The 12,834-nt window shown below is 43.5% G+C and overlaps 1 protein-coding gene across 2 annotated transcripts in view; it reads right to left on the bottom strand.

Moving 5' to 3' along the window:
- Positions 1 to 12,834, bottom strand: part of LOC105683554 (microtubule-associated protein futsch) — a 47,923-nt gene that overhangs the window by 14,689 nt on the left and 20,400 nt on the right. For both annotated transcript variants that reach the window (XM_012396233.3, XM_048649136.1), the window contains 3 exons: positions 2,470 to 5,048; positions 1,638 to 2,064; positions 1,307 to 1,410 (listed from right to left, as the gene is read on the bottom strand). In XM_012396233.3, the coding sequence (XP_012251656.2) occupies positions 1,307 to 1,410; positions 1,638 to 2,064; positions 2,470 to 5,048 (3,110 nt within the window). The remainder of the gene's footprint in view (positions 1 to 1,306; positions 1,411 to 1,637; positions 2,065 to 2,469; positions 5,049 to 12,834) is intronic.

Below are 12,834 nucleotides of genomic sequence, written 5' to 3'. Positions count from 1 at the left end.
AAGATGGCGAGGAGTGAGACAACAAACTGGTCGAATCGTTCGTAATTGAGTGAGTCAAAATTTAATTTGACTCTACATAGGCGTATCTATATCGAGTGCTGAAGAGTTTTAATTAATCGTAAAATTGTCGACTTATTGAGTGCGTCGATTAATCATCACAACAAGTCAAAATGTTTGATTCAACTACGAGGGGATCCAACTTTCTTGTTCGTTCAATTAACCCGAGGTAATATATCCTTTCAAGCTCGCTTTCCGTTTACCTGCCTCTCTCTCTCTCTGATTTTTCAACTTCTTTCCTCTTTTTTCTAAGATTTCAGTTTTTTCTTCACAAATTACGCCGAGATAGTGATCAAAACTTTGTGCACCCAAAGCATTTGGGTATACGAATCGAGTATCCCTACTATTATAGTATTTTAACTCCCGTTAACCACAACTGCGATGCAACTAAATCGAGAACATGGAACCCGCAAAAAAAAAAAAAAAATCAGACAGAAAAAGATTACTGGAATCCATCGGTATCTCTCTTTCGGTGGTGCAGAATTTCTATTTTCTTTTTCTTTTTCTTTTTTTTTTTTTTTTGATCAACTTCTTTACTTTTTCGGCACCCTATGGATTCATTCGTACAAAACAAGGTGACGGAATAACGTTTTATACCTTGGGCACTGCACACTGCGAAGAGAAAGACGAGGAGGAGGAAGCGAAGAAGTCGAAGAAGGGGGATTCTGTAGGCCGTGTCGGTTTACCGGTGCACACGCAAACAAGCCTATAGTTCCATCGCCTGTGGTATAGTTTGTTTGTGTATGCGTGTCCGGTATCACCAATCAATACACTCCACTTACATTGGTAAGTTTCACAGGAGGGGAAGAAACGAAGCGAGTCAGGAGAGGAAGCAGTGGGGAGGGAGGAAATTCACCAGAGTCACCGGCAATGCCGGAGACTTATCTTCGTCAGACTTTTAGATTCTATTTTTTTTTTTTGGTACATCATTTTAGTTTTATTTTATCTCTCCTTTTCCAGCTTCAGTTTTAGTCGCGCCCTATTTCAGTTTCGTCTTTTTTAATTCAGTTCGCTAGATACGCTAATTGAATGGCACAAATTGAAAACAAGTCTCCGTTGGTTTGTCGATCGAACAGTTTTTGAAAACACGGAAAAATATTTAGAAGGGAACCGGGACTTCTTTTCACAAGAAATAGACGTTTTTCAACTGCGCATAATTTTCTTCGACGTGCCGCTGGACGAAGACTAGAGTTTTTACCGAGGTTTTTTACTATGACGGTACAAGGTAAAAAATTACTGTTACACTTACAGTTTGTGCTGCTTCCCTGGATCTAGCGAGATTTTCTTCTCTCAGCACTTTTCTAGAGGCTCTCTTGGGAGGCAGATTGGCCAACATTTTCTGGATACTTTCTCCTAGTAATGGACATTAACAAATGCCTAAGTTTATCATTCATTCAGAAAGTAGTCCAATGAATTTTGACTAATTATTTTTTACTCTATATATTTTACAGAATCATCCGAAAAAAATTCCCCGATACAAAGGAATGCTCACGAGTTCAAAGGAATATATTTACAGGAATATCCAAATTCTGAGTTATCTGTAAAATTGAACGTAGAGAGGAAAAAAAAAGAAAGCTTACGATCGCTAGGCCGGACTCGAGGGCCACTGGGGGGTCTTTCCTTAGGCGTGTTGGCCCTGGGGGTTTGTTGCGAGTTTTGAATATTCCTTTTCATTCCACGTTGTCTTCTTCGTCTGCTGCGACTGCCGAATGGCCGCCATTTGCACTTCTTTTTACCGTTGCCAAAAAGCCCCAAGAGCCATGTCTGGTCACCGCCGCACTCGAGCATATGCCTGTGCAGTTCAGCGAGGGTATTGCAATTCCTCGAACACTTCGTGCAGATTTTATCGGGGGATATCGCCGCTCGGGCTTTCGCCGTTGGAGAACCCTTTCCGTTGATGAAAAGGTGCTTGTAAAGATCACGTTGATCACCCGCGAACTCGAAATGCGAACACCAGACGTTCGGATGAGCGCAAGCTTTGTGCTCCTCCATTTCTTTTAGAGTTATCTGTACGGAAACAATACACAAAAAATGATATGAGGAGAAGAAAGAGCTATCTCTATCGCGATCGGTCTATCTACCGATTTACTTTCGCTAGAGGAACTTGGAGAGAGAAAGGTGATGTTATAAAAGGATAGGGACAAATAGCTACTTGACCTCTGAAGGAAAAAGAGAAAAGCCGGGCAATTAGTGGAGGCGAACTTTGAGTAAAGATCGAAACACTTCACGGAGGGTGGAAGAAAGTAACTTCCGCTTCTTTTTTACTTCTTATATACACACCACACCTCGGTTAAGCAATTGAAAATTAGAAGGTGCGGAAAGAAATGAGTTCGACAATTTTTCCGCAATCATAGAATAAATCTCCCGATCGAATAGTATTTTCAAATAAAAAATTTCTGAACAATAACTCACGTGTCTGTCGGCGCATGCACCGCATATGTAAATCCTGGGTCTGGACCATTCCCCGGTAAGTTCGGCGTAAACGACCTCCCTGTGATTCTTGACGTTCTGATCCTCCTCGTCCCACCTCTTGAGTCTCATGAATTTCGCAAATTCCTTGGTGAACATCGTATTGTTAGAGTCAGTTTCGGATAAATTGAGATCGGAACACCTGGAAGAATTCGGTGAAGAATCTTCCGTAGGAACGCTCGCCGTGCCAAGAGCGTCGAGCGAATCACCGAGGGCAGTTTTCTCGTCGTCCGAATTCCTTCGTACGTTGATTATTATTTCCATCTGTCCCGATGCCGCGCTCCTTATTATTTGCTCGCCCGAATCGTTCTGGCAACCGAGCCTATTAATCGTCGACGAAGCTTTGGTGAGCTGCTGTTTTTTCCTCAGCGTCAACTGAGTCGAGATATCGAATTTACTGAGGTCTTTTATCGAACAAGACCAAGGTTCCTTACCGTCGTACTTCCTCGGAAAATTGTACTTCTCGAACGACACCCTTCTCGGGTGCGTTCTTGTTTTTCCGGGTCTCTGGGCGTACTCGCTGGAATTTTCGCCGCTTCCGTCGGTCGAGTATTCCTTGCTGTAAACCGGAGTAGCAGCTGTAAGGGATATATCGATCGGAAACTGTATCTGCGTAGCGTTACTGTCGTAGAAATTTTGCTGCTGTTGCTGCGGCGGAATTGGCTGAGCCTTCACCTCCGCCGCGGGTAAAACGATCGCGGGCGAATTTGTCTGTAATTTTCCGTCGAGATGATGGAGTAAATTTTCTCTAATGTTGCAGCTAACGCTGCTGTAGAACGTGCTGTCGAAGTCCGGGCTCCCGAGGTTAATAAGCGCATCTTTTTTCCCAATTTCATGGATCTCCGATGATCTCTTCTCGGATTTAACTTGCTCCCCGAGCTGCTCCCTGACCGATGTCACCGTCTGCGTCGTACTTCGGTCGTTCGGAGTTTCCCGCCCCCCGTTATCCTGGCCACTCTGAACCGACGGAGAAGGAGAAGATGAACCGTGCACCTCGTTCGTGTGATTCGCGAGGCTTTCCCTGCTCGCGTATCTGGTGGTGCATTGAACACAGGCGTAGTACCTGTCGGAATGCGTCCTCGCCATGTGTCTGAAAAGACCGTCGAGGTTGTCGACCGATTCCGAAGAAGGCGTTTGATCGTTGGAGTCGGATCCATCGAGTGCGGGATCGGTTACTCTTTCCGAACAGTATTGGCAGTTTTGAATTGTTTTCCTAGAGTTTCTTTCCGACCTTCGGCTACCACCCGCACCTCCGACCTGATGGACCCTCTCGGAATGTCGTTGCCTCAGCGATATGGACAGAAATTTTCTGTCGCAATAAAGACAAAGGTGCTTAACGGTGGGAGGGGAAGGTCGCGACAGTGATCTTTGCGGGGACATCGAAGCGGAAGATGATGATAATGGAGAATTTGCGGTTTGATTTTTCTGGTGGCAGGATTTTAGCACAGGCGCAACTTTCTCCAACGGAAGACTGCAGTGGAAACTCGTATTAGGCGATGACACGGACAATCTGGTGTCTTGATTTTCAGTCTCTCTCGTTCTTCCCTCGATCATTAGACTGTTTATATTGCTGAGGAGATCGCTCATCAGCTCCCTGCATATATCCATTAATTTCGTCGGATTTTCCTCCGAGTCGCTCTCGGAATTCTTCCATTTCTCCGCGGACGACCTTCTCGCATTTTTCTCTCCAACGAGACCGGCGTCCGAAAAATCCACGGCGGACTCCTCGGTTTTCTCGGAGCCGTTGCCGCTGCCGCCGAAGTCGTTGGCCGAAGTTTCCCCCGATTTCTTACACCCTTGTACGAGCAACGCCGCGACCGTAGCGCCGGTCGACGTTAATTCTTGAACAACGTTCTTCGCGCCCTCGAGTGCCTCGTCGGCATTTTTATCCGCCCCTTGCGCACCCTCGTCCGAAAGCTCGATTCCCGTTTTCACACGCCTCCATTCTTCCTCTTCCGTTTTATCCTCTCCCGGATACGGATAGGAAGCTTGTTCGTTCTTCGGGGCCTGAGCTTCGGCTTCTACGGCCCCGGAGGAGGCCTGATTTTTACGCGAATCCATCTCTTCGTCGGCCCTATTCTCTTCGACCTTTTCCGCTTCATCTTTGATAACGCCGTTGAGGACAGTCATTACGTATTTTTCGAGGTTCTCAAGGTTTCTTTCGACGCTGTTTCGACCGTCGTTATCATTTCGTTGCTGAAGCTGTTGTTCTTGTTGCTGCTGCTGCTGCTGCTGCTGTTGCTGCGGTTGGGCATCGGGCACCTTCTTTCTGAGATTATTTATCACGTTGCTTAGCCTGCTACGTTTGTCCAAAGCAGTTTGTGCCGTCCTGTTGTTATCCGGGACTCCGCGGTCGCCGCTAGCACTCGACGGATGAGTCACACCCATCTCCTCCAGACTGTGGCTTGACGCGACCATTATTTTACTATTTTTACTACTATTATTTAATACCGAGGCTACCGGAGCGACTGATAGGGTAACCAATAATCCCGTATCGACAACCACCTTCGCCGATGCCGTCTCTGCAACAAACGAACGACAAATGACTTGAAAACTTCCAGTCGAAGCAAATTGTGTTGTCGCGATCGCTTCATTCGCTGTAAGTACGAAAAGATCCTTCGGAAAAAAAAAATAATCCCAAAAATCGCAAAAAATTTATAGAAGATAGAGAAGTTTATAGTTTGGCGGGCCACGCTCGAGCTCGAGCTAATTGATTCCTATTGCTGTCAACACGCGGCGCAAACTCGCTGCACCGTCTCGCAAAAAACTCTCTCGCAGACGAAAGCGTTTCAGTTTAACATAAGAGGGGCACGTCATTAATAAGGATTAGCTGTACTGCGTAGCTCACCGACAAAACCAACCGTTCGTAAAATTTTTGAGATGTGAACTGATTGACAATATACAATTTCGTCAATCCAACGACGCAATGCAGTTTTAATAAATGGATGCTTAGCAAATCGTTGAGATGGAACAATTTTATTTTATGATCTAACGTAGGTGTGAACTATATGTCATCACCTACAAATTTTTACTTGGACCTCGAAACCTATTCCAGCGAACTGTTTTTGGATGCTGTGTGACACCATCGCAGTCAGGTAGCTTTAATATTAAATTGGCGATCCAGCTCAATCAGTAGCCCGGCCTCTGAATTTAGGTACAACTGCATAGAATGATTATACACTCGATTAATCTTTTTATACATACGTTCCAATGTGTGTAAATTGCAAAAATTGGGTTGTGGTTTAATTGAGAATAAAGGCACAGCACTAGGTCCATAATGAAGTTCACCAGATATATCCCGTCAAAAAAAGATTCTGCCAATTTTTCAAAGATTTACTAGAAAATGTTTTTCTCTCCCATTGCAAATTTCGAGTGAAAACCTTTTTTTTTTTAAGGTACGACGTTGCAGTATATGCAGCGTTACGTCGCCTCTCAACGCCTTGCTGCTGCTGCAGTCAGGAACAATTTATTATTTCATTTTCACATAGCAGCAGCGGTAGGGTAGCAGCGAAGAGAAAAATTCTCAACACGTCTCGAAACCCGAAGCAGCAGCAGCGGCAGCGGCAGGAGCTTTAGAAACAGAGAAACAGTCAAACTAAATGCACCGGTGAATATCCATTCATTCGTACGAGCGAATACGTGATCACGTGGATAAATACGAGTAACGTCGGAGGAGCGCGTGCATAAAAAATTTTCCGTCAATTTATTCCGCTTCGCCATTTTCCATCGGTAATAATTTTAAGTTTTTCAAAATCTAATAAAATCTCTCAACAAACAGTCAAAATAACCACGAGGAAAGTAGTTTCTACGCCGAGGATGACGCTAAATGGTCGTCCAAATGAACGTGGAATTTTTTTACACAATTTTGTTCGCAAGAAAATCGAGTCGACGGTTTATGAACGAAAAGTGTAAAAAAATGGAGAGTCTGAACGCAATTTGAACGTCGTTTTTCAGAGCGATGGGGAACTTGTATAAAAAGTTCGAACATTCGATCAGAAACGGTGAGGAGGAAAAATCGTCGGTCGAGTTGTCGTCTCGTACATAAGAAGGTGGAACCAGCGTAGTTCAGAGAAGAGGAAGGGAGCAAAAAGAGATGGTTTCACCAGATAAGATAAGAGCTAACCAAAAACACGAAGCGATATGAGCGCTGCCCTATAAATCCGAATATAATGAGGCTCGTCGTTCGAAAATCAGAATATAATTCACTGAACTATTTGATTCTCATCGGGATCGTCTGCATCGACGTTGCATTCGAAATGGAATTTTATAATTTCATCGTCGCAGCATCGGAGGCTCGAGTGTTTTGGAAAAAATACAACTTAGCTGAAACCGAAAACGAAGCGAGTAGCGATCCGTGGGCTTTAAAACGCGCGCTGACTCACCCGAACCGTGGACGAGTTTAGTTCAGTTTCCAGGAGCTCCTCCTTCTTTTCCTCTTCCTTTTCCTTTTCTTTCTCACAGTTCTCGTTTCTCAGTGTATACACCTATATACCAACGTAGCTATATACGCGCGCAAGTAATACGGAGATTGTAACGGTACCTACCCCAGAACAAATTCAAATTCTACATAGGTATACACCGACATAAGGGGGGGGGGAAAAGAAGAAGTCCTTCGGGATGCGATGGATTCGAAGAAGGATGGAACTGTCGATTGACAAACCTTAGATAGGTTTATGAAATAGTCGATGACCGTAGTCATCAATAATAAGGATTCGAATAAAACATGGATATATACCTGACGACTCATCACCTGCAGCGATATTTTGATCATGTCACCTGGACAGGGGTATGCAAGCCATTGAAAGAAAAAAGAGGGAGGGAGGGAGGTTGACACCCAATTATCGCGTTCTGCACTCGAATTTCTCTTTTCCTCTCTTCTTTTTTTTTCTCCGCGCAGGACATTGTTTCGTTTATTCATCCAGGTATCTTTTTTCATGCTTCGTAGTCTCGTTCGTTTTTCGCAAGCTTCGACATCTCCGCCTGGAGTCATTACCGTTCCATGTCAATTTCGTTGTGACAAACGCGTATTTGCCTATAGGTATAATACCTGTATATGGGCACGCATGTATACAATTTATCGCTCGTTTGTTTCAACCGATCCGGTTCCACCCGATCGCGTATAATTGATCGTGAAAAGAAAAAAAAATACGTCGCACGCGCGCGCATGCTATACCTGCAGCGCGATTTTTTGGCAGTCACTAGGCAGAGAATAAAAGCAAAATCAAACAAAATAACCGAAGAAATGATTTCATATTTCGTTCGCCACAGTTTTCAATTTTCAAACTCACGGCGCACCGCATCTATACCGAGTCTCATTGTCAGTGGGCGACTGTAACAGCTAGATCGATATTGTATAGGGTCAGGTAAGGTTGGTGTATCTATAGAGTACAGGTACCACCGGGTAGATACGAGAAGAGGCCGTCACACCACACTTTTCACACGACACGTCTTCGTCGTCACCCTTCCTCTTTCCGGACGTGACGTAGAAAACGAAAGACTATGTAGGTATGTGTGTGTGTGTGTACGGTGAGCTATACCTTCCGCATGCTAAACAAAATCACGTCCATCTTGGCCGTAAGGATGTACGTACAGTTTTTATATTTTTCAGTACACCTTATGCTGAAAAGGTCCGAGAACAAGAGTCGCAAATTTCTGAATGAAGATCAGTTTGGATTAACCGAATTTGTATGATTATTTTCTTTCGTAAATTATTTGAAGACACGCCCTCGAATATTATGTGGGTTACACCTTTCTTGGCCAAACAAGACAAGATCTTCCATCTTTCCCCCCCCAAACAGTTTCAAATTCACAAGTCACGGCGAGATCCTTTGATGAATCATCAAACCGAATGTGAATTAGGGAAGATCAAGGTATTAATTTGCAATTTAGAAACAAGGATGACGGTGATTAAGAACTTAGAAGTAGGTACCTAACGTACCTTTTCATGTAATATGTATAACTACGTACCGATACTACTGCACGTATATATAGGAGGTCTTCGTGCTTTGTACGATTACAAAAAGGGAACCTAAAAATCAGGATTCGGTGAAAAACATGGCGCTCGGCGCTTGATTACTGGAGGGAAGAAGATAATTGATAAAATCGGATCACGCCCCTCGTATGTCATCCTACATCCTCCAACCGCATCCTAAAAATTACAGTATTTGATTTTGCAAAATTTCATTTTCCAACGGTAGGCATACTGGACTGCCGGAAATTGCTAACTCAATTGTATCTGAATAGGGTTGAAAATTTTTGAATCGTTTCAAATAGACAGGCTTATCGATTTTTTTTTGTTCAGCTATAATTCAATAAATTGTGAGAAATTTGGTATTTCGTTTTTTTTCTCCTTTGTACCAGCTAATAAACAAACACTACCGCGAATTACATAAGGGCTGAGCGAAGCCTTTCTCCTTTTAGTCGAGAATATCGTCGGCGGAATATTATGTTTTACAATTAGATTTACGAGAAAAGAAGCTTGCAGCTCGAAAAGGATAAAAAGAGGCATGCGGCAATATTTAAGATGACGTAACTCCAGCGCTTTGTGCGAAACTTTCAACAAGTTTTACATGCAATTTTATTTAATCAGCGAATATCCCGTGTTTACATGCCGGCGAAAGATGAAGAGTGTTGGCAAAAAATAAAAACAAGAATTCAAGTTCTCTTTTGTTATTCAACTCGCACTTCAATTAGACAAATAAATATACCGTCAACCGATAAAAATTCTTTTGAAAATGAACGAGAGTGAAAAATATGCGGATTGTACCGTTAGCGAGTTTATTTGTACTTCGTCGTCACCATATTCGACTCCTGGAGTCGGGCTTTTGTCTTTTCCGAGAGAGGACCGACTTTCATCCGGGAGTCTTTGCAACGTGTTCGAATCATTAATATCGCACCGGGGAAACGAGATCGCTCGACTAATTATCAGGTTAATTCTACTTTCCCGTTTAAAAGTTTTCAATTACGCCCGAATGAGAGGAAGAGAAATATATCGCCGCTCAATTATTCACGACTCTCCCTCCGCATCACCTTTTTCCCTTCTAGGAAGCTGCCGAGTGCAACGGTACAGGGGAGAGAAAATAAACTCTCGATGTAACGGTGCAGACGAAGAAATATAATTGAACGGAGTGAGTGGTAATGAGAATCGTATAAAAACCGATACACGGTAGAGAAACAAAATCAAAGGGAAAAAAAAAAAAAGAAATCAAATACATACAGCGGGGAAAAGCAAAGGCCAAAGACCAACGGGGTTGTACGGACAGGGATTACCTGCGTCTTCTTCTAATCGTAATATCCCCCCGAGATGGGTGTAGGTCGTTGGATTTCCCTTGGCGCTCCTAAATCCTTTACCGAAACTTCACAATTTTTCTATGCTAGACAAATACGAACACACACACACACACACCCGCAGACGAGAATTAGGCGAGTGCTGGACAAAAATTACGTACGCTCGGTTAACGAACGATATATTTTATAAAACCGCGGAAATGTAATGTACTACTATTAAGCGCTACAAAATACATACAACTGCGTATATTTCACAATGCACACTATATATCCGTACAGGTGTATTATTATATCCTGACACCTGACACCGCGTGGCACATTCAATCGTGATTATTATTCACTCTTCGAAATCAACACTTTGATTCGGATTCATATGTACGTAGAACAGCTGATGTTGCGGGAACTATACTGTATGGAAAACTCCGCGATACAGGTACGTACACATCGTCCGTCAATTAACGTTACAATTTTTCAAACGACGACGAAAATTTTTCATTATTTTCCGACGATCGATCGTTTTTTTTTTTTTATCGTTTTTTATTTCCTTTTTATTCGGGGGTGTGACGCCGCCATACGTCTGACGTATGAATCGGCGACCGATCGTTCTGTTATCCGTTGGTTTTTTTATATTTTTTGATACTTTTACGCTGTATTCGGAAAATCGCGAAAATGCGGAGACGAGGAGGGCAGAGATAGCAGCTGCAGCATCGCCGTCCTGACCGGCGTCATCGCCGCCCTCTCGGTGTTCAATCCCTCGACTGTGTTTTCCTGCCGGTACACTCGCTGCTCGCCTTCTTTCTCCGTCTACGCGACTCCCTCTCGCTCATTCTCTCCCCTTCCGTCAAACGTTTCTCCTGACGCCATTTCACGAGGGGGGGGGGGGGGGAGAGAAAATTCCGGATCGATATTATCCCTACCCTCGACTACCCCGAACGACGGAAATCCTCAACCATTACCCCTTGTATGTGTAACGGCGAAACGAGGGCTGGCCCCAAACTTGATGACGTACCCCACAGGTCCGAGAGTCCAACGGGAACGATATGTACCCATGGCCGTCGTCGTCCTAAGCTAAGAGGAAAATTCCATTTCATTCGTCGTACCGCTCGCAGCGTTTTCGACTCATTTGCCCTGGTCCGGTGAAATGAAGACCCACCCGAATTTTGATTGAAGAAAAAAGAAAATGAACAGAAAAATTTTGATGGCGTTCGTTCGACGAGGATACGGAAGGTCGAAAACTTGAAAGTTTCATGCATCGTGTTCGGCAAAAGTAACTGCACGCCGGCCACACGTACAACTTTGATGAAAATTCGCTGAATATCCCAAGCTTTTCACCGATATTTTCCAGGTCGCTGGACACCCTGAATATATTAATGCAGCAGTGCGATGCGCGCGATAAAACCACCGAGTTATATTACATAACCCGCACGCCACACGTCGAGACTTCACTTATAACCTATATATACGGGGTGTATCCACACGCTCGTGATATATACTTTCGCGAGGAATGAAGTACGGCTAGAGCGCGGAGAAAAATAGAAAATAGACCACTGGAACGGACCGTGTAATTATCAACGATTTCAACCCTATAATTGTTCTATGAATGATTTGGGGGGCGGAGTAGTATAACTCACCGAGATTCGCCGACGCGTATTGGAAAATCTGAGGAGATCGCTGTAAGCGAAGTTTTTCGCTTTTTTAGAAATTTGACTAAATCTTTCCTCGATCAACTCGAGAGTTTTCCAGCACTGGAGACATTCCAGGGACGATATTAAATTCTACGATATATTTCCTGCGCGAATAACGCGTATGTTTTTCTCTTTTCACCCTCGAAAGCTATTTTTTCAATTGACAACGTATATCCCTTTTGTGTTTCTTCATCCTTTCGGAAAGAAATATATTACGGTAATGAAACGTATTGTGATTCGATAGAAAATTGAAGAAATTACACGCGAAATTACTTGTGTATATAATATTTATTTGCGCATACTCTGGTACATATATTTGAAATTCTCGTACATATGTACACCGCGTGTTCGATTTCAACGAAAATTCATTTGTATAAAGGAATTTATATATGATCCTCTACGGGCGTGTACAGGTGTAGGGCGCTTTGATTTAACGCTCAGTTGAATCGCAATATAAATTCGGTAAGACATGAATATAAGTGAACGAATGACGATGACGGTGCTCCGGCATATTTATTCATCCTTTAAACCAATAAAGAAGACGAGTAGGTATACGTACGTATATCGCATTAGATTACATAGAATATTGTGTCGCATAGATCGATTATATCCGCGAACACAGGTATACATAACGTACTCATAATGAGTCAGGTGCGATATCACCAATTTTTCAATCAATTGATACACCCTATAAAATATTCAACGTGCAAACGTAACGCGAACGTAGAGCAGAGACGACGATCGGTAAATATGAATCTCAGCCGTTGATTGCGAGGCCTGAGGTTATTAGAGGGCTAATTAACTCCGCATTATAGTCGCGATATTAGCAATTCGCGAGAAACGTACGTTCCTATGCACATCAACCGCTCGGTGTGGTCGATGGGATTCCCGGAAGAAAATTACGTTTAAGGGCTAGAGATTTTCACAATTTTACCGTTTAAAATTTCGGAGATTCGCGGCTAAATGATGACCCGCGTAAGTCGAATCGTATATAATTCATGATAAATTTATTACCGCAATACGCTGGTGTGTACTGCAATCTTATTTCTTCATATACATATGTGTGTGTACAGATACACAACATATGGCATATGTATAGGAGAGCGGAGAGCAAGGAGCGATCGGTTCAAGTTTGCACTTGTCACCGACACGAAAGACAGACGTCGAGGCAATCCGAGAACCGCGAGAAACGTCGCGACGTTCGCGTCGGTTTTGACCCGTGCCCGATATGAGATAAGTGCACCAGCGGTCGTCGTGCGATTCGAACAGAGAGAGAGAGAGAGAGAGAGAGAAAAGAGTATTTCAAATCGTTATTGGAATACCAACACGAATCCGT

The sequence above is a fragment of the Athalia rosae genome, chromosome 1 (genome assembly GCF_917208135.1).
Source record: "Athalia rosae chromosome 1, iyAthRosa1.1, whole genome shotgun sequence".
Taxonomy (NCBI): domain Eukaryota; kingdom Metazoa; phylum Arthropoda; class Insecta; order Hymenoptera; family Athaliidae; genus Athalia; species Athalia rosae.
This window is presented reverse-complemented; position numbering and strand designations above follow the sequence as displayed.